This window comes from Tetrao urogallus (genome assembly GCF_951394365.1).
Source record: "Tetrao urogallus genome assembly, chromosome: 1".
Taxonomy (NCBI): domain Eukaryota; kingdom Metazoa; phylum Chordata; class Aves; order Galliformes; family Phasianidae; genus Tetrao; species Tetrao urogallus.
In genome coordinates this window covers 141,295,383-141,316,410 of record NC_136813.1, presented here as the reverse complement: position 1 = coordinate 141,316,410, position 21,028 = coordinate 141,295,383, and the positions used below count along the sequence as shown (strand labels likewise).

At 46.3% G+C, this 21,028-nt stretch overlaps 2 protein-coding genes across 3 annotated transcripts in view; one reads left to right on the top strand and one right to left on the bottom strand.

Moving 5' to 3' along the window:
• The window catches only part of TIMP3 (TIMP metallopeptidase inhibitor 3), a gene marked incomplete at both ends in the record, with an annotated part of 32,725 nt that extends 30,822 nt beyond the window's left edge, over positions 1 to 1,903 (bottom strand). Inside the window, one exon of the mRNA XM_079549485.1 lies at positions 1,780 to 1,903. Within this exon, the coding sequence (XP_079405611.1) occupies positions 1,780 to 1,903 (124 nt within the window). The remainder of the gene's footprint in view (positions 1 to 1,779) is intronic.
• Positions 1 to 21,028, top strand: part of SYN3 (synapsin III) — a gene marked incomplete at both ends in the record, with an annotated part of 176,149 nt that overhangs the window by 81,194 nt on the left and 73,927 nt on the right. The window lies entirely within an intron of this gene.

Sequence of the window (21,028 nt, the reverse complement as noted above, 5' to 3'; positions counted from 1 at the left end):
TTGTCAGGAGTTTCAAGAGCGATAAAAACTTGCTGCCAAGTCCCTTTCTTCCTTGCAATGTGTTTTATAACCCAGCGTGTAGTTCAGTCTGTCCAAACACTACACCAGTACACTGCCACCAGTTTCCATGGAAATGGTTAACTCCTTCACGGCCAGAAGGCTTTAACATGCTTTTTGCCATGAAGAACATGACAGCATGCACTAAGATCTCAACCTGCAGAAGCACTGCATTTTCCAACAGTTCTAGCAAATTTAGCAAAGGCTTTACTTTTGCTTCAACCTATCACATCAAATTGCAGTCTTAACCAAACTTGCACTTAAGTCATCCTATAACATGAGCTGCTCTCTTCCCACATGCATCTCAGCATTGCCATCGTGTCTGAAGGCATGATGACCCCACTGACATCAACTTTCTGAATGCCACCACCCGTGAAAAAGCGAAGGCATGAGACACAAGGACTCCAGAATAGACAGACAGGAGATGAAGGACATGACTTCAAAATCAACCAGAAATGAGCAGCAAACAGGAAAACTTCCTGCCCTACAGTTGAGGAGCTCTGCTGTATGAAACAACATAGTTTATTCTGCTCCGAGTCATTGCACATTGACAAAAATATACTGGCATCATAACAAAAACTTATTTAATATCAGTTTTCTTAAAAAATTAAGTTGACTGAAAAACTACCCCTAATCTACTACAACATGACCTAACCAGAGCACCAAAACACAGCAAATGAAGGCCACGTACTATCAGCAGCTTTAGTTGTGGAAAAGTGGGTTTCCATCCTTACTGTCACAAAGGACAAGCTCCCTGGCAGCTGCCACTCGGGTGGCACGCTTGTTAACCCAAACTGAAAAACAGAGGCAGAAATATGGATATTCAACAGAACTTTCAACCGCAGTTTCCTGGAAGGATTCCCCACTCTAAAACTATTCTATAAATATTTTCCAGGCTCTCATCACTAAAGCAAATGGAGCCTTCCCAGCACTTTTAACATGTAATGTTTTCTTCTGGCATTCAGACACTCTACAGAAACTAGAACTGAACAACCAGACACAGCCACAGCTTTTGCACAGAAGTACCAGTAAGTTTGGCTAAAAGCAAAGTCACTGGCAGGGTTTGTAGCAAGAACTGTACTGTGACTTCCAAAGGAGCCACTTGGAGGGTTTCCTTGTAGACTCTGCTTGGGGTTGGTGACAAGTGGGAACCAACAGCCCCTCCATACACCGCACTACTACAACAACCGATGGAGGTGCAAGAAAACTCCATGCGCGCACTCTGCTCACAGCTGCCAAGGTGACAGCCCATGCGGACTGTCAGGAGGACACGTGTCCGGCTGTAGCTCAGAGGACACCACTGATGGGTTTCGTACTTTTTGCCACTTAGCAAACAGCAACCGTATTTGGCTAAGCAGTCTCAGCTACAAACAAAATAGAGAACTTGGACGAAGAGGTAATGGAAACTCTAGTCCCGAGACAGCTCGTGCGTCCCCTACCTCACGTTCGCGCAGGGCTGACCGTAGGGATGCTCAACCCCACAGCAAGGGGCGCCAAGCGAAGAGCTCCAGCTCTCCAAAAACACCCGCGTCCGCATCCCACGAAGACACAGCGTCCCAAAAGCGCGGTGACACTCGTCCCTGTCTCCCCAGCACTCCCGACCGCCCTCCCTCTCGCCCCACGCTAACGGAGCCGTGCGGGACGCCCCCCGCGGCGAGGCGCTCCCTCCCGCCCCGCAGCGGGCAGGTAGCAGCCCCGCAGCCCCGGGACGGAGCCACTCACCGATGTCGGAGTTGCAGAAGGCGTCCTGCGGGTGGATGGGGACGCAAGTGCACGCCTCCGCCACCAGGTCCCGCAGGCTCCAGCTGCACAGGAACACGGCGAGGAAGCCGAGCCACGCCGTCATGCTGCCTGCCCCGGGGTGCGCTTCGAGCTGCAGCCGCTGTTCTGTTCGCCCGACCCGAGCCTCGCCTGCTCGCAGCTCGCTCGTCTCTCCCTCGCTCCCTTCTCACACCGCCTCTCTCTCGGCCTCGGTAGCGCAGCCCTCGCTCGGCGACACGGAGCGAGCCCGAGTGAGCAGCACTGCACAACTGAGCGGGGCCGAAGCGAGCCGAGCTGTGCCGCGCTGCCCGGTGCTCCGAGTTATAGCCTCGATCGCGCCCTCTCGGGCTCCGGGGGCGCCGCCGCAGCCGACCAATAGGAGCCCCGCATTACCTCATCGGCGGGAGAGGCCAGCGGGACGGGGCGGGGCGGTGGCCGCGGCTTCAGCGCCTTATACGGAATAGAGCGGGGAGCGCCGCGAGCGGGAGGGAGTTGGGTTGGTGGCGCAGGTAGGGGCCCCGGGGGAAAAGTCCCCCTGAGGAGAAGTGCCTTGTCTCCCTGACGAGAAGTCTTCAGTTCGGCGGGGGCTGTGGCTTGTAAAAATGAAAACGTTCGTACCCCTGAGTTATCCACGAGTGCCTGCACGGCTCTGTCCCCGCACAGTCCCGTCCGCCCCAGTCAGGCTCTGCCTCTTCTCAAGAGAGGAAAGAGGCGCCTCAGACGCCCGTGGAGCTGCTTTTTACTCGCAGAGCTTGGGGTCTTTCTCTCACAGCCATCTCAGTTGGCTGTAAGCTGACTTTTGGTTGCGGGAAATGGGAGGAAACGGCGCTGCGAAGGATTTTCAGGAAGCGAGTGGAAAGCAGCACCTCACTGTTTTTCCTCCTTCAGTAAACAGCAAAAGGAGGATGGGGAGAGGTCCTAGCTGAACCCCTTGCTAGGATGGTGTCCTGTAGCCCTTCACCCTGCCCAAGTGCCCTTTCTCCTGCCTCCCCACCACTCATTCTTCTGGGGATGGCAGACAGCAAGGGCTCAAGCTGGGGAAAGCAGTGTTACATCTACCCTGACACTCCCAACGTTTAATCTCCAAGTGTATTTTAGCAGAGCAGCTTTAGAGGAATTTATAGAAAAGTCCTGCTTGTTTTGTTTTCCCTTATCCCCTTTTGGAACAGTACATTTCTATCAGCCGGAGAAATGTAAATGTTATAGTAGAGCTGGGACAGCAAGGAAGGAGATTGCCAGCTGCAGGATGCAGACAGCCTTATTATCCTGCAGAGGGGACCGAGGGGTGATTAATCACTGTATCAAACCAGTGTATGTAATGTCAGAGTACTTTCCGTGGGGTTTACAAGATTTAAGCATGTCTAGTTATAAATGATGCTGGTATTAAAGGCCATGGACCAGCTGTCCTAAATTTCTAGTCAGCTAAGTCTGTAGATTTACAATTCTGCTCCATCTGGGTGAACCACAGTCTGCCTACACCTTTTCTTTAATCATACCACCCCTATAAAATTAAAGCATCCAGCATTGTGGAAACACAGGCTCTCATTTAGGGCATAGGTATACAAAAGATTGAAGATGGGTATTGCTAGTGGCTATCAAAATAACAAAGCAAACAGCAGAAGTCATAGAATCATAGAATATCCCAAGTTGGATGGGTCCCACAAGGAACATCAAATCCAGCTCCTGGCTCTACAGAAATTTAGGTTCTTCTCCTTGCTGTGACACAGCCAGCCTGTGTGACAGTTTCATCTCACTGTGCTTCAAATCCCAGTCTGTGTAATTGGGGTAATGGTGATGGAGCTTCACAGGAATGGGTGTTAGTGAATGCAGTGAAAAAAATCAGATGGTGTTGAGGTGATAACAGGTTATACAGGTACACATGAATCAGGACATTAAACAGGACATTAGATGTAGGCATGCTAGTGTCAGAATCATTTGGGTTCAAATTGCAATATGAGAAACCCCATGCAAAAAGCTCCTTAGGTATTTGGGCTGTCAGCTCCACGTACTAGGACTGAAGTTGAATCTGTCAGCTTGGGCTGTCACTTCAATCTCACTGAGTGTAAACAAGGAACAATTCTACTGACCTCAGCAGAGAAACATGGAAGAAAAATGAGGTGTGTCTGGCACTTTCGTTTTTTCTTTACAGTTGTTAAAAAGTTTGATATCACCAAAATCATGATGCACCTGATCTATCAGCATCTCAGATCAGTACCTGAGAGAAGCAGAATTATTCCATAATCTGACACTGGTGTAAATAAGTGAGACTTTGGCCCCCACACAACTAGATTATAATCACAACTCCAGCACCACCTGTCCAAATAGATCCTCTGAGAAGGTTTCTTCATGTCTGTAATAACACCTCTCCGGTGTGTTCGGAGGACTAACAAGCTGAATACTTTATAACAAGCTTTGAAGATGCTGGGTGTTGCGTAAATGCTGAGTGCCTGTAATGCACAGACATGGGACACGTCCAGAGGAGACTGAAAAACAAACCTTTCTCTCACCCTGCTTTCTGCAAAGGGAGAAGGAAGAGAGCTAGAAGTTACTGAGGTTCCTTCCTTCAGGCATGGCAGCTTGTTTACATTGGGACTGACCAAGCTTGTTAAAGTAAAACCAAGTTTGTGCTGGTTACAGGAACTAGTTAACTTTTCAGATGTAACCCAGTGAAGTAATCTGCAGTTACTTCTCATGCTGAAAAGGAGTGCTGCAGTCTGACCTAGTGGCAAGGCACAGCTGTTTGGAAGGCATGATGCTCAGGTTGTCTATGTGTCATGGTGAACCACTGTCTTCTCTGCTGCAATTTGAGAGATGTGTACCTGTGCCTGAACAGGAAAGACTTAGCTCATTTGTCTGCTTTTTTGACACTAGATATTCCATTTCAAAGAGCTGACCTTTCCTTTAGTAGTAGGGATGCAGGATACTATGCAATAATAACAGTCCAGTAGGACTGGATTATTGTGCAATAACTGTATTTATTTGCCACTTAGCATACACAGAAATGAGAGTGCTTTATTTTTGTGAATCACAGGTAAATAGCACTCGGGAAAGCTCAGTCTGCCCCATGGCCTGCTAGGAGGCCTCTGTTAAATGATTTTACCTGCTTATACATTAGTTTCCTCATAAATAGAGCTATTATGTATTATTCTCTGATTGTATCTATTAGATGTTCAATATTAGCCTCTCCGCTTTGAGCCCTGTCACTAAAATACACTCTGGAATAGCCAGGAAAGAGTTCTGTTTGTTTATTTATATGAAAAAATTTTGATATGTGGTCAAAGTAACACAAAGTCAATTAAGGAGCTGAAAGGAAAACTCATTCTGAGTCCCTACCCTATGCCCTGTCTGTGTGGGAGTAACTGCAGAGGGAAAAACAAAATTAACTAGCATTCGGCTCCTTTGGCTAGACAAAACTTTAAGCCTTATGTGGTCATTAAAAACATAGCAAGTAAAGAAGGAGAAAATAAAGACCTTGATCTTCATATGAGAAAATTAGAGTTCACATTTGATTTATGTCACCAAATAAAGAAATCTATGTTATTTCAGTCCACCACCAAGAACACACTGTTGAACACAATTAAGGAACTCTCTACTTTACTGGGCAGCCACACCACTTCATGCTGTGATCTTGTCGGATCCCACAAGCTAAGCATGACTGGGCTGGGTCAATAGTTGGTGTGAAATTTCCCAGGGAAAGCCATGTCTGCAGGTGTTGGCTGAGTAAAGTGGCATTCTTCTCTCAGTCGTGCACGAATGTGTAGAGACGGTGCTAGGGGGCACTGCGCTGCAAGAGATGTTTGCGTCTCGTGTTGATGAAGTTAAGTTCCTTGCGGTATCTGAAGAATTCACTCTTCACGAAAGGAGCGATGTTAAGCTGAGTGTCTTGGTTAAGCGTCAGGAGAGAGAACTACATTCGCTTCCATAGATACCCACTGAAGAAGAGCATAACTGCTAATATCATTTTCCTTCCATAAGTCCTGTTTGTGGCTGGAAAGGATCAGTCCAGAGCTAGGCATAGAGGCTGGGATAAAATCACTTTGGGATGGTCCTTCAAGAGGCATAAAGTGTTGATGTAAGTGTACTAAAGGCATATTCTCTTCTCTTCTGACCACCTTTCACAATGAGCTGTAAGGGTTTCCAGACACTGGCAGAAAGCTGCTTCTGAACTGACAAAAGCATCTGAATGTAATTCAGCACAGAAGTGCTTAATCAAACAGGAAATTTGGGCCAAAAAAAGAAAAAAGAGCAAAGAACAAAATGAACAAACAAACAAAAGAAATAACACTCACTACCACCAACTTAAAAAACCCTGGCACATGTAGTGCCCGAAGACAACCCAACTCCTCATAGAGCTCAGCTGGCTTAAACCAAGCAAAGCACAGATTATGTCGGGAGAGTTCGGCCTGCAGTTCAAACAGTTCTGCCACCTCCAAGAACAGTACATTAATTTTAAATGTTACTGAACTGTGGGCATTTTTTTTTTAGATTGTCCATAGCAACTTGACTAGATCCATGGATGTAGAGTCCTTCCATCAGCACTCCAAATTGTTTAGCTGCCAAGTTGCTTCATCTTGTCCTGAAAACCTTTTCTGAAGTTAATGACTCTCATATCCTTTACACCAGTTCAGCATCACACCCTGTAGAAGACGTCACTGCTCTTCTGCTTTTATATAGCAGGTAAGAAAGGACTTTTTTGACATCTAATGTCCTCTTTGACAGCACACCCACACTATGTCATAGAATTATAGAATCATAGAATGGCTTGGATTGGAAGGGACCTCAAGGATGATCACGTTCCAACACTGCCATAGGCAGGGCTGCCAAATGCTAGATCAAGTACTAGATCAGATTGTCTGGGCCCCATCCAACCTCCAATGATGAGGCATCCACAACTTCTCAGGGCAATCTATTCCAGCACCTCACCACTCAGTAGAAAATTTCCCCCTTACATCTAATCTGAATCTCCCCTCCTTTAGTGTAAAAACATTCCCCCTTGTCCTACCACTGTCCACCTGTGTAAAAAGTTGCTTTCCCTCCTGTTTATAATCTCCCTTTAAATATTGGAAGGCTGCAATGAAGTCTCCCCACAGCCTTGTCTTCTCAAAGCTAAATAAGTCCAGCTCCTTCAGCCTGTCATCATAGGAGAGGTGCTCCAGCCCCCTGATCATCTTTGTGACCTTCCTCTGGACCCTCTCCAACAGCTCCACTTCTTTCCTGAGTTGGAGGTCCCACACCTGCACACGGTAATGCAGATAGTGCCTCACAAGGGCAGAGTAGAGAGAGACAATCTCTTCTGATGTGACCCAGGATACTGTTGGCCTTCCAGCCTGCCAGTACACACAACTGGCTCGTGTTTTGTTTTTCATCTACCAGGACTCCTGAGTCCTTCTTGGCAGGGCTACTTTCAAGGAATTCTTCCCCCAGTCTGTATACATATCTGGGATTACTTTGACTCAAGTGCAAAACTTTGCACTTTCTATGTTGAACCTTATTAGGCTTGCATGGGCCCACTTTTAAATTTGTCAAGGTCCTTCTGGATGGCATCCCTTCCTTCTGCCCTATCAACTGTACCATACAGCTTGCTGAGGGTGCACTTGATCCCATCATCTGCATCATTGATGAGGATATTAAAGAATACCAGTCCCAAGACAAAACTCTGTGGGACACTGCTTTACCCCAACTCGAACATAGAGCCATTGACCACAACCCTCTGGCTGCAACTCTCCACCCAATTCCTTATCCTCCAAATAGCCCACCCTTCAAATCTGTATCTTTGCAATTCAGAGACAAGGATGTGGGAGGGAACCACGTCAAAGGCCTTGATATGTCGTAGGCAACCCTACTGAAATGGTCACACATTGCATTAACAAAAGATGTTCTTATTTCCTCATTATCTTTTTCAGAATGTCTGTTGTTTTGTGGGTTGTATTTTTTTTCTGACACTTTCCTTTGAGAAGACTTCTTTTTTTTCAATTATCATATTTGTTGTGGAAGTTGAACAGAGCAGCAAGGCAGAGTTAGAGGCCGAGCAACAATATTTACCATAATTTGTGTGTAAAAGAGGTTGGAAAAAAAACCTTCTCTGTTAATAACTGTTGTATCAACGGACTTCATCTGCTACTTAAGACGGCTCTTTCTTCAAAAATGTCTTTGATTCTGTTTATATATATGAAATTTTTTTATTTGATCTCTTTCTCTGAGGTTGCAGAGGAATTATGTCACCTTCCTGTCTGCAAGCCAGATGAAGGTAACACTATCCCATTCCCAAGCTTTTAATTAGAGATACACCATTAAACTTCGATCAGCTCTAACCGTTCTATGTTGTGTTTAATTCTCATGGATCCTTCGCAGATTGTGCTTGCAGAGATCAGCCAGTCTGGGAGCAGAACACAGGCACCGTGTGCCACCAACAGCATCGCATTATAAGGCACTGTTGAATATGAAATCACCCTCTCAGTAATGTGGGGATCCTCCCATCACGCTGTGATGTGGCATCAGCTGCAGAAATGTGACCAGGAAATATCTTCTGACAGCCTTATCGAGTTGAAAATGTTTCATGCACATGACTCCGCACTTTGGCCCCAATCCAGAAAAACACTAAGGCACGTGTTCAACTTTAAGCACACGAGAAGGTCCACTGAAGTCAACAGGACCGTTTACATGCACAAAGTTAAATATAAGCTTAAGTGCATTTCTGGATTCAGGCCAAAGGGCTCAGTACCATGCAGGGTTCAAGCCAGGAGGCTGTGATTAGATGGTCTGACACAGTCGGGGGCGGGGAACGGGATGTGATTTGCTTGGCTCTACCTGCCTATGCCTCATTCCAAAGCAGTTTTCTCTCATTTTTGTTTATAAAAGTTTTTCCATTTTTCTTGCTTTGCTTTCATGCTGCTGTAGCTATTCCCAAATTGAAGTTTTGTTTTGCTTTTAAACCCCTTCGAAACAGCATCAATAGCTTTAAGTGACTGAACAAAGAGATTTCAAATAGATGAGGTGCTTCAAATGGTAATAAGAGCTGGTGTTCACAGAGCTTTGGAGGCTGGCACTGAGAGGAGAGGGAGAGCGACTGAAAATCACTTTTCAGTTGTTCCTTTGTATGAACAGTTCTCTGGCTTATGCAATGCACAGTAATTAAAATGACTGAAATGCCTCACATTTTTAAGAGAGCTTTAAGGCAGCTCTGTGGCATTGTGGCCAGCAGAGTTCATGAGCTGTAGATTTGTGACTGCAATCAAGGTTTGACATTTCTATCAGTGTAACTTGAAGAAGACAGTATCTCTGTAGAGGCCTAGGAGAGGAGCTGGAGGAGGAAGGTATAGACACAGAAAAACAGAAACATCTGGTCCCTTCACAGTTGCATGAATACCTATGGAGCAAGCTTTCCTTTCAGTGAAGTGAGAGCCTGAAGGTTCGTGTGAATGTCAGAGGTCCCACTGCTTTCCTTAACTGTAGCCTGTCCAACTTCAAGAGTGGAACAGCACTTCCACAACCCTATCAGTCAGTGTAATGTCAAATACTCATCTGCCCCCTCCAATGTGCTGTACATTTCTATGAGGGAGGGTACTGGACATTGCACTTGCTGGATGTATTTGTGGAGGGCCAAATAACTCCCCAGTGTGAGCAAGGCAGACAGGCAAGCCCCTCTGCTCACAACCCCCATTCTTGTGCTGCTTGACAGAGATAATCCTAGAATCATAGAATGGCCTGGTTTGAAAAGGACCACAATGATCATTGAGTTTCAACCCCCCTACTATGTGCAGGGTCACCAACCACCAGACCAGGCTGTCCAGAGCCACATCCAGCCTGGCCTTGAATGCCTCCAGGAATGTATAAGGGAAAATCTTGTTGCTTATCAGTCCCCTTGGGAAATGACATGGGGGAAAGCCACGACATCGCTCATCTTCTCTCAAGGGTTGACCTGGCTGCAGCAGGCAGGGATGAACAGCCGTGGAGAAATAGAGGAGCTGAGCCCAGTCTCTATTGGGATGGAATGTGACTAGACTGAAGATTTTTGTCATGCTGAGCATCAAGATCCTTCTCCCCTTCCCTCTCTGCCTCTCACCAGCCTTCTGAGGACACCTACTGAACTCCCTCCTCACCCAGCGTAGTCTTTCTCCCCTTTTCCTACACATCAGAGACACTGTGTACAATACAGTGGTCTCCACAACACTGTGTTAAGTTAGGAGATGGAGAAAGATCCCATCAGGAGGCAATGGCCCCATATCTTGTACATTACGCTGAGTGCCAGCTGAGGCTAGCAGAGCTGCGGTCCCTCCACACCCAATAGGCCAGCCAGTCCGTTGGATGTGCCACTGGTTCTAAAGCATGTTGAAATTCTCTGAAATCACTGCATGCATGAAAAGCAGAATGCTGAGTGCCAGGGAGCTGACATTCCTCTTTTTGTTACATTAATGAGCCAGGAGACACTGTCAGGTTGTTGGATCTGAAAGAAGGGCCTCCTTTTTACCTGCATAACAGGTGCAGCTGCAGGAAAAGTTTACTGTCTTTTGCTCTCTTGCATAACCTGCAAACACTTCCCACAAAAATAAGCCAAATTGCTTCATCTCCATAGTCCAGCTGTTCCTAGTTTCTTACTTGAAGTTGCAAACAAAGGTGTTAGTTACAAGGATGATCTCTAATGATGGGACAGTGTCCCAGCAGGGATCAAAGTCAGCGATTCCTGTTTGTGAATGTCACCACATGCACGTCAAAAGTGAGAAGTTCTGCTGTGTGTAGGTCCCAATGGAGACGATTGCCTCAGGTTAGGACTTTCTAAAATCCAAATTGACTTTTTCAGTGCTTTTGTTCCTGTATTCCCAAATTACCAATGTATTGTAACTGTAAGCAACAGCTTCACTTACAACACATCTCTCCCACACAGACTCACTGTCCAAGGCACAAGAAGCTGGGGATTTCTGATGTGAAATTTCAAGGACAGACCTATTTCTTCTATAGAGCAAAAGGCAGCACTTCTTTTCCTCACTGTTCTGGAATTTTTCTCCATAAATCTTGGCACACAGTGTGAGACAAAAGAGGAGATGGTAGGTCTGCAGCCGGGAATGATGAGGATTCTGTCATTTGTTTATTGTCTTACTCTTCCTGAGTGATGAATAACGCACTCATCAAAGGACCCTTTCAGATCTGCAGTGTGAGTTCCACACCTCATGTATTAATGCTGGCAGTGAAAAGATCAGTGTTTGATTTAGCGCAGTGTGAAAACAGTATTCTTTCTCCACTGAAGAAAGCAAGAGAAGTCTACCGTCCTCATTCCCCTTTATGCAAAGGGCTTGAGCAATCCCTCAGTTGTGCCTTCCTCTGTTCATGCAGGAAAGCACCTTAGTTTTTTCATTGTGACTGGTAATGGGCATTGTGCAGTAAGAGTTAATCTGTAACCAGATGCAGCACAACTGGAGGTGAAGCCAAGAAAGAGGAACAGAGCAAACTTCCTCTGTTTTTCCTTCGCACTGAACGAAAGTACCTTTACCAGGAACCACGGAACTAGGACTACAACATCTTGCTTTACTAGCAAAAGCTGAAAGAAACAGTGTTCTATACTTGCAGAGTTCAACTCCTAATTTTAACTCAGTTTGTAGCAAGAGCAACAAGTAGCACACTGGATGCGGAGTGCTCTTTGAATGGGAAGCACATAGCATGGATGAATGTTCTTTCACCCCACTGGTACTGCCCAGAAGGGACTTCAAATGCATATCAGAAGCAGTGACAACCACCCAGAGCTGGCAGGAATCATAGAATCATAGAATCATAGAATGGCCTGGGTTGAAAAGGACCACAGTGATCACCCAGTTTCAACCCCCACCCCCGCGCTATCGGCAGGGTCGCCAACCACCAGACCAGGCTGCCCAGAGCCACATCCAGCCTGGGAATGAAGCAGGAAGGTGTTGAGTTCATGTATAGACTCCGCAGCAGGACCAAAGCTGTGAGGGTACCACAGCTTGAATATGTGCCCTGAGCAAGAAAATACCTCTCTATACCTCTGTTCCACCAAACTGTGCTCAGAGTGTTGACCAGAAGTGCAGTGTTAAACCAAGTACCTGGTTGTGGAAGCCTGGGCTGCTCCAGTGCAGTGGTTCATCAGAAGTGCTACAAGGCTGGAGAGATACTGAATTTTTGGTAGTTGCAGATGTCACCTCTGTCCTCCTCTCTCCTCTCCTTTCCTCCCATCCTCCTTAGTGCCCCACAGTGCAGCTCCCATTCTTCCCTTCTCCCAGTGTCTGTAGCAGTGGTTTGAAGCAATGCATAAAGCTCTCCCTAGACACCCAGCTGAGGACTGAGAGGAAAGGGCTCTCAGTGTGAAGTTTTGCAATGCACAGGGGGATCTATGGAGAGATCTACTCCTGGGATAACCCACAGAAAACAGCAGTCTGAGCAGTAACAACAGAGCTCTACCAAAAGAGAAGTGGCTCTCCATCAATCTTCTCCTAACACTAGAAAGTATGAAAATTAGATTGACAAGCATTTTAGGCTTTTTCATTTAAGCTGTGTCTTCATGTTACATAGATTTCAACCAAGCATTCTTTAACTGAAATCCTGCTCTAGTTCAAGTTCAGCAGAACCACAGCCTTGGTGAGTGGAAAGGGGAAGGAGGGATTGGAGGTCTTACTAGTGCAGATAAATCCTTACTACAGTCAGAATATAAGGCACTAATCTGATATCCCGTAGCTCACAGCATAGCTATAGGGATGTCTTCCAAAGGTGTTGCAATTCTCTCTCACTATTCAGATAAAATTATCTATTGCAGCATCAAAAAAAGCACAGATCTGCCTCACAGAGGAGGAAGGAACAGGCTAGAAAGGGAAATTTTTACTTCATTTGAAATTGCTTGCCCTATCCGGAATAAATCTTCACACTGAAAATCATATATAATTGTGACTTAGCCTAAGGGGGCTAGTATAGCGTTAGCTTACAGCACGGCTGTAAGCAAATAGCACCACAGAGAGTTGGCTGGAGGAAGTAAAATCTTATTCCCAGTAAATGCAAGAGCTTTTCCTTCTCCTTACTGCAGAGACAGAACCTAGCTCCTCAAATTAGACGATATCTTCAACTCCCCTAAGGTGTTTCCACAAATATCAATGCAATTAAATAGTTTTTACTTCATTGAAACTACAGTCTGAAGGCAGATATAGCCACTCAGTTTTATTTTGAGAAAAGTCTTCCGAGAATAAGAAAGTGAAAGAGGGAGAAGCTGGTGCTGTAAAACTCTTATTCCATCAGGCATTGGTGGGAAGGAGGAGGGGGGCAGCAGTAAAGGCATGCCTATGGCATGGAAGGGAAAGTTCTCAAAGGATTCCTTCAATCAGATTCTGCAGAAGATAGGCTCACTCTGTAATTCACTCCATGTCTTATTCAAAGGCCATATGCTCTGGTCATGTGGAGATTTACAGTCTCCAATTTACTGGCCTCAGAGAATCTAAAAGAATTATGCAAGAAATCATGTGCTATGATAACTGAGGCTTCACACAGCCACGCTTTCTAAAGACTGCTTCCAGCTCAATATAAGACCCCTCGAGGGCTTTGTAGCCCTTTCAGGGAAGAGAGTAGAGGAGAAAAAGGGGGAGCTGCTAACCATTGCCATATGTGAGAAGCGTCCCTGTCTGCACGTGGGTGTGATGTTCATGTTATCATAGGGGCTGAGCTCCAAATAGGCCCCCCATTTCCTGTTTCCAGTCAGCAACTTACTGCTGGAGCAGGAATCCCATGTCACACTGTACTGGATTTACAAAAGAGGAAAACGATGGCCAGTGGAGAGGGAAAGGGTGGGGGAAATCCTCTAAAATAACAGGGATACGAGCCAGAAGTCCTGAGAGGCAGCAGAATAAGTGGGAGTTCAGCAAATAACCATTTTCTTTCTTTGACTAGTGTTCCTTTGAGACTTAAGCACTCCAGTTCTCAGAGTTAATTTTAGCTATTTGTGGTTGTCCTGTTCCTAATGTCCCTTTCCTATCTCTCACACACAGTGAACCTTGGGATACTCTCTGTGGGCTGACAGATGACGTGAAAACCTCTAATCTGCAGGTCAAATATCAAAAATGAAGTGGGATCAGGAAATTGGAAGCACAATTTGTTTTTTTCCAAATAAGGGAGATATATTCATATTAGAAGTTCTTAGCATACCAAGTTTGTGGTTTTTTTTTAAAGAAGTGTATGAGAAGAATGACATACTCTTGAAATTTTTATGGTAACCACCAAAGATGTTATCATCCCATGGACATCCCATGGCCTTTCCTATGCAGACTATGACAGATATACATTTATTACTTACAGGCTCTTCTCCAGGAAAACCAAAACCACACTGTCCCAAGTACTGTACTCAGATGCAACAGTCAGAGTAAGTCCCTGCAAAAGGGCACAGAGTACACATTAGGGAGGGTTCAAAATGAACACTGTGACAATAAAGCTGTGGTGCCAGGGATTAACAAGCTTGCTGTATGTGGTATTCATACTGTACGTGTGTGATGTTAACAGAAGTCTGAGCTGTACCTGTTTTACACTCCTGTGCTGATGTGCTGCCAGTGTTTTATGGTTCACCACATTTGCCCTACAGCTTCTGATGAATCTGATGACCAGAGGCACCACAGGATGCAGAAGCAAGTTAAAAGGTTTGAGATGATGTCTCCCATCTCAGCCAATGTTTCTCATAAACTTGAGCAGCAAGTGGGTCTGTTACTTCCCCTGAATCTCCCATCCTTTACCAATAGAAATCTGTAGAGGATGCTTTACTCTTTATATGCTCTGAGTGATATATGTGTGGTATTGAGAACAGTAAAAAGGCATATAGTCCCCTAAGGAATCTGAAAGAGAAGCTGGCTCTACAAGAAAATTAAGTTCAGGGCTAAGAAATCAGCTCAGGACCCTTATTGTCAGTTGATAGATTTAAGGCTTTGAGTCAAGTGAGGAATATGAAGGTCTCTCATATAAAAGACCTTGGCTCTGAGAAGCTGTCTAAGAGAAGTTAGTTACTGTTCCCCTCAAGAGCGGAAGAGCAGTAGTCCCTGAGCTGACAGAGGGCAGATTTCTGTTATTAATTGGGCAGACTGCCCTGGTTTTGATTTGGACCAGAAACAGAATACTGACTAGGACATCTTGGAGAAGGCTGCCTGTAGCTCTCTGTGCTGGCTAGCAGGACATGGTCTGTCTTCATAAAAAACAAGCCTGCTGAGTTGCCAATGTCACTTTTCCATGCATACAAGTTTTTCTCAGGTGAGGTTATGCTACTCAGGGAGCTATTTTCCACTATACAGAGATGCAGTAGGACTCCGACAGCTGTAGTCAGCACTGCTGGCAGCAGAGACACAACACAGCTAAGCTTTTTGGAGAAGTCTGGCAATGAACAGAGCACATGTGGGGCACAGGGGGCATCCCAGGTTGACTCTGGCTTCCCACAGATTTCCTGGAAGATCTACAGATGTCTGAAGATCCTCTTCATTTTTTAAGAGCAAAGTTGGCAGCTTGTTTCAGTTTCAGAAGGAGAGGCTGTTAGGGGCTGACCTGCTGGACAGGAAGATCTGTGGAGAAGGATCTGGGTGTCTTGGTGGGCAGCAGGTTGGCCGTGAGCCAGCAATGTGCCCTTGGTACCCCGGAGTGCATTACAAAGAGCGTAGCCAGCAGGTTGAGGGAGGTGATCCTCCTCCTCTGCTCTGCCCTGCTGAGGCCACATCTAGAGTGCTGTGTCCAGCCAGGTCTGGGCTCCCTGGTTCAAGAAAGTCAGGGAACTTCTAGAGAGAGCCCAGTGGAGGGCCACCAAGATGGTGAAGGGCCTGGAGCATCTCCTTGATGAGGAAAGGCTGAAAGCCCTAGGACCGTTCAGCCTGGAGAAAAGGTTGAGGGGATATCTTATCAATGCTTCTACATATCTAATGGAGGTGTGTCAAGCGGATGGGGCAAGGCTCCATCTTCTTGGTGGTGCTCAGCGACAGAACGAGGGACAACAGACACTGGAACAGAGGAAGTTCCATTGGAATATGAGAAAGGACTTTGCCTTGAGGGTGACAGAGCACTAGAATAGGCAGCCTGGAGAGTCTGTGGAGTCTCCTTCTCTGGAGATGTTCAAAACCCATCTGGATGCTTTCTTTGTAACCTACTTTAGGGAACCTGATTTAGCAGGGGGATGATCTCCAGAAGTCCCTTCCAGCTCTAACGATTCTGTGATTTTATGATTCTGTATGTCCCGTCCAAACCAAAGGTATGAATAGTGGGGAGCTCCCTCCCGTAAACCATATACAGGTTTTCCTAATAATCCCTGGACAGATGGGCAGTCATGTGAGTCCTTGAAAATCTATCCACTTTGGAGCAGCCCTGGGTGTGGTGCAGTGGATGTGGCCAGATACATGTGCTGCCCTTTACAGACAAGCCCTCTGTCCCGCAAAGACTGAATATCAACAAAATTCTTCCTGTGGGGACTTCCAGCTCTGCCTAAGCCAGCTGTAAATTCCTTTGAGGCTGAAGACTAAGAAAACTGGAATCCTGGGAGGACCTTGGTACAATCCCAAAACCATTTCCACTGAACCTCCCCAAAAATATGGTTTCTCTGACCCAGGAATGCAAGCTCTGTAACAATGGCAAAGCTGAAGTCCTAGACCGTTGGCATTAACTAGTATTAGCTCATTATTTCTGTGCACTCTGTCTGCCTCAGCTAATACGAAAATCATTCATGTGATTTTGAGATATGTCTCCCTCTGGGAGACAGACTTATTGTTCTGCTTTTGTGCAGCACCTGGCATGAAGGGATTGCTATTTTTTGAGTGAGATGCTACCTCCACATAAACAAATAACAAAGCTTGTGGGACCCCTGGCTTCTCTGTTTACTGCTTTCTTTTTGAGTTAGTTATTTTGATGTGAGTAATTATAAAGCATCTGAGTTAGCATAGTAAAGTTAACAGCTGTTTCAGCAAGGAAGTGGCTGAAAAGGGGTGACAGCAGGAATAGAAGCCATGAACTGATGTGGAATGGCTGAAGCAATCAGAATCTGCATATACAGAGAGCTCCTCAGTTAGTTTCAGCAAAGCAAAAAGAGAACTACATTTGCTCTAGGGCAGGTGAAGGCCCTATCAATCCTTCAAACCCAGGAAAGCCAGCCAGCCTGACCACAGGATCAGCTACTGCCTCACTTTCCATACCTCCAGTTTTTGTGCTCTGTTCCCCACTAGCTCTGTCCTCATGTAGGAGTGGTACCTACCAGTTGTCACCTTCTGCATGAACCAGTTGAAAAGTTTGACTTCCCTTCTGTGGCAGGTTTCCTGCACATATTTTTTATGTTTCCTTCCTCGATTACACTTTCTTTTCTAAACATTTGCAGATCTCTCCCTTTACATACAGAGTTTTGAGGGGATGTACCACCTCTTGGAGGGAATGCATTCTCCAAAAGCCTTCCCCATGATGCCATGGCCCATTTGTCAACATACTTCTCTCCAAGGAAGGAGAATACAATCCAAACCTCCCTCCCCTGCCTGTGGTGTCTTCAAATCAGCAAACTGTACACCAAGCACCCTTTCAGAATAGCCACCAGCATGCAGGGAAGGGCATGTCAAGGGTGAGAAGGAAGAGTGGCTACACTGCATTGTGTTCCAGGCACGTTTTGTTGGCTCATGGTCCCAAGGGGATGCTGGTGTGTATATAGGCAGCTTCTGGGCTACTTGTATTCACACTGCTGATGGAGTTAAGGCAAAATGAGGCAGCTGAAGCTGGCTCTGAGGATCTCTCTTATTTCTCACTGCTTGTCAGCAAAGCCTGAGCAGAGCAGAGTACCTAGCCACACATCACACCATACACACACCAACTTCTCTGCCTCCTCTTCCCAACTGTCGAAGGAGCAGGTTAGGTATTTCAGTGAAATCTTCCCCCCCGGGGTAAGAAAATAGCAGATGAAGAACAGTCAAGTGGTGTGCTGTACTCTCATACTTCCTTGTGCCCTAGACTAGACCCATAGACTCACACACATGACTTTACACAGACATGCTCACATGAAATACTGAAACACTGAAGGGAGGAAGGCTGTCAGGCCTGGTTCCAGCTCCAGAACTGCACTCTGACAGGACTAGACTTTTTATATTTAATTATTTTTTTTCCCCAAAAGAGGGGATGGTCAACACCACCACTAAACTCACCTCCACCCCCAAGCAGCTGTTTTGCCAAAGGGTGGAGAAGCAGACCTCCTGATTGAGGGTGGAGCAGTTTGAAGGAGAGGAAAGCAGTGACTTCACTGTATATTAAGTAACAGCAGAGCAGGCTGTGCGTCATTCTGAAAAACAAGATTTTGGGTGGGGGCAAAGGCTCTCTGCAGCATCTTGCACATGAAGCCTTCCCCTTTGTAGGAAATAAGCAGAACGTGCTGTTCTGAATGGAGAAGCTCAGAAAGCTGTAGATGCAGTAAGCTAGACACCTTATAATCTTATTTAAGGAGATCCAGCCAGAGTAGCAATGAAAAGGGCACATAATGGCATAGGGGAGTTTGCTCTAGACTTTCTTCCGACATAGATAGAGGAGCATGGCAATAGATCAAGTTCATGTGAATGGAACACCATGGGAATAGCTTCAAGTCCATCCAAGTAAAATGCAAGTGAATGAGTGGGCTGGATGTAGTAGTGTGTCCAGCCTTCAGCCAGGGCAAGGCAGGGCAGGGCAGCACTAGGATTAGCTGTCTGCTTGCTGTGGGAGCTGGTCAGCCTTGGCACAAGCGCCAGTACTGCTGCAGCTCAAACCCCCCTCCCCTCCTTCCCCCCCATTAACCTTTCCTTGCCACTGCAGGCTGTAGGGCGAGCTCAGGCCAGTCTGTACCTGCATCCCCTGCATCCCCCCTCATCCTGATTCTGACTGAAGGAGTCTCTCAGGCTTAAGGGCACTCTAATACATTAGAGCCCATTTCAAGCTGTTTTCACCTTCGCGAAGAGTTAAAAGCAGTCTTAAGACTACAAAGAGGGCAAATGTAACACACATTTTTACACTGCTTATACTGTTTGTACTGGTCTAGGAGCGCAGTCCTGAGAGAGGCCATCAGAACAGAAGCTTTTTCACAGGTGGCCATGGGCTGGCTGAAAAAAGCCTTCCTGCTGGCTCTGGGCAATATTTATGGCATCACAGCATACCTCTGGCCCCATTTGCAGGGGGAACATAACAGCAACCACTTCCTTCCTCAGTCTTCCTAGGCGAAACTCAAAACACTCAGAACACTATCCTCCGGGGACAAGACAATGTCATGGGGACATGGCTCACCTAATATTTCTTTAGCTAGCCCAGGTAACAAAGTGCAGTGCCTTGGTGCTGGTGTGTGATTCTCCTGCTGGATATTTACCCAGGATCTCATCAGGGCTCTTTTGACCTATACTTAAGTCCAGGCTACAGAGTTTTGACTTGTGCTGTTGAGTTTGCTCTTCAGGATCTCCTGGACACCTTTGTACCCCATATCCCCAGAGGTTTTGTTTGGTCAGTATCCCCAGGAGAAAACATTCCTGTGCCTTTGTGTGCAGAACACTGTGTTTTCCCAATAGACATCACTGTCTGGCCTACAGCATGAATATCCAACAGTACAGTGAATATATGGAATAAAAATCAAGCAAGATGTTATGAGTTGGACCTAGACAGGCAGTGAGTTGGGCAGAGAAGAATGGGATGACATTCAACCAGGGAAAGTGCAGAGTTCTACACCTGGAGAGGAATGATCGCATGTATCAGTACAGGTGATGGGCTGACCTGCTGGAAAGGAGCTCTGTGAAGAAGAACCTGGGTGTCCTGGTGGGCAGCAGGTTGGCCATGAGCCAGCAGTGTGCCCTCGTGACCCAGAAGGCCAGTGGCATCCTGGGGCGAATTACAAAGAGCATAGCCAGCAGGTCAAAGAAGGTGATCTTCCCCTCTGCTCTGCCCTGCTGAGGCCACATCTGGAGTGCTGTGTTCAGGTCTGGGCTCCCCGGTTCAAGAAAGACAAGGAACATCTAGAGAGAGCCCAGTGGAGGGACACCTAGATGGCCTGGAGCATCCCCCTGATGAGGAAAGACGAAAACCCTGGGACTGTTCAGCCTGGAGAAGAGAAGGCTGAAGGAAGATCTTATCAGTGCTAATATCTAATGGAGGTGTGTCAAATGGATAGGGCAAGGCTCCATCTTCTTGGTGATGTTCAGTGACAGGACAAGGAGCAACAGACTCACACTGGAGCAGTGGAAGTTCCATACAAACATGAGAAAGAACTTTACCTTGAGGGTGATAGAGCACAGGAACCAGCTGCCCAGAGAAGCTGTGGAGTCTCCTTCTCTGGAGATGTTCAAAACCTGCCTGGACGCTTTCCTGTGTAAGCTACTGTAGGAATCCTGATTTAGCAGGGGGTTGGACTGGATGATCTCCAGAGGTCCATTTTAAGCTCTGTGATCCTGTGATTTTATATCTGGCCCCTACACACCTTCACATACTGATACCACACATGGTAAGCATGCCTCAGATGCAGAGAACTCAAACTCTGCTTAGGAAAGGTATAAAAAAGTGCTAGACTGTTAGATGTTCAGGCCCTTTATCTATCTCTTATAGTTGTATATAAAAACTGAACCCCCATTGTTGTGGTACCAAGGGAAAAAATGAAGGAAGTAAGAAGTGAACTCTTTCATCCAAACTTTGACAGAGGCAGAGTTCAGTTTCTAAGGGTCACTAATAACCAGAATTTCGTGTTCCGACTCCCCACCTGAGAAAATTAAACAGCATTCACAGAGCTCTGCTTCCTTGCCCACAAATCATAAATGGTTTAACAGAACAGCACTAAAGAAAAATGAGAAAAGGACAAAGGAGCATATACAGAATAACCAGTACAGATACCCATTCCTATAGCACAGGGCACTTACCAAAGCCATCTCTCATTGTCTTCTGAAGTGTCACTACAGCAGATTATTGCTCCCCTCAGATCTGGAAACTCTCTGCACAGCTGACAGTTTGGGCCCCCCACCACTCACCTACTGGGCAGCAGACAGTTCTGAGCTGCAGCTGTAGTGGGAGCCACTGACTGATCTTTGCAGCTTGCTGCTTTCTATAGCTGTTCTGGCTCCGCTAGCTGCTCCTCTTGGTGGCTCCAGCTAAGCATGCCCCATCACTTTTAGTTCCTGCTCACTGCTCTTCATCCTCACTGAGTCCTGGCTTTTGGCTGCTCAAAGATAAGTTCTTAAACTTTGCTGGCACTCTAGTTTGCTGTATTTCTGCCTCTTGAGGGACTGCAAACAAT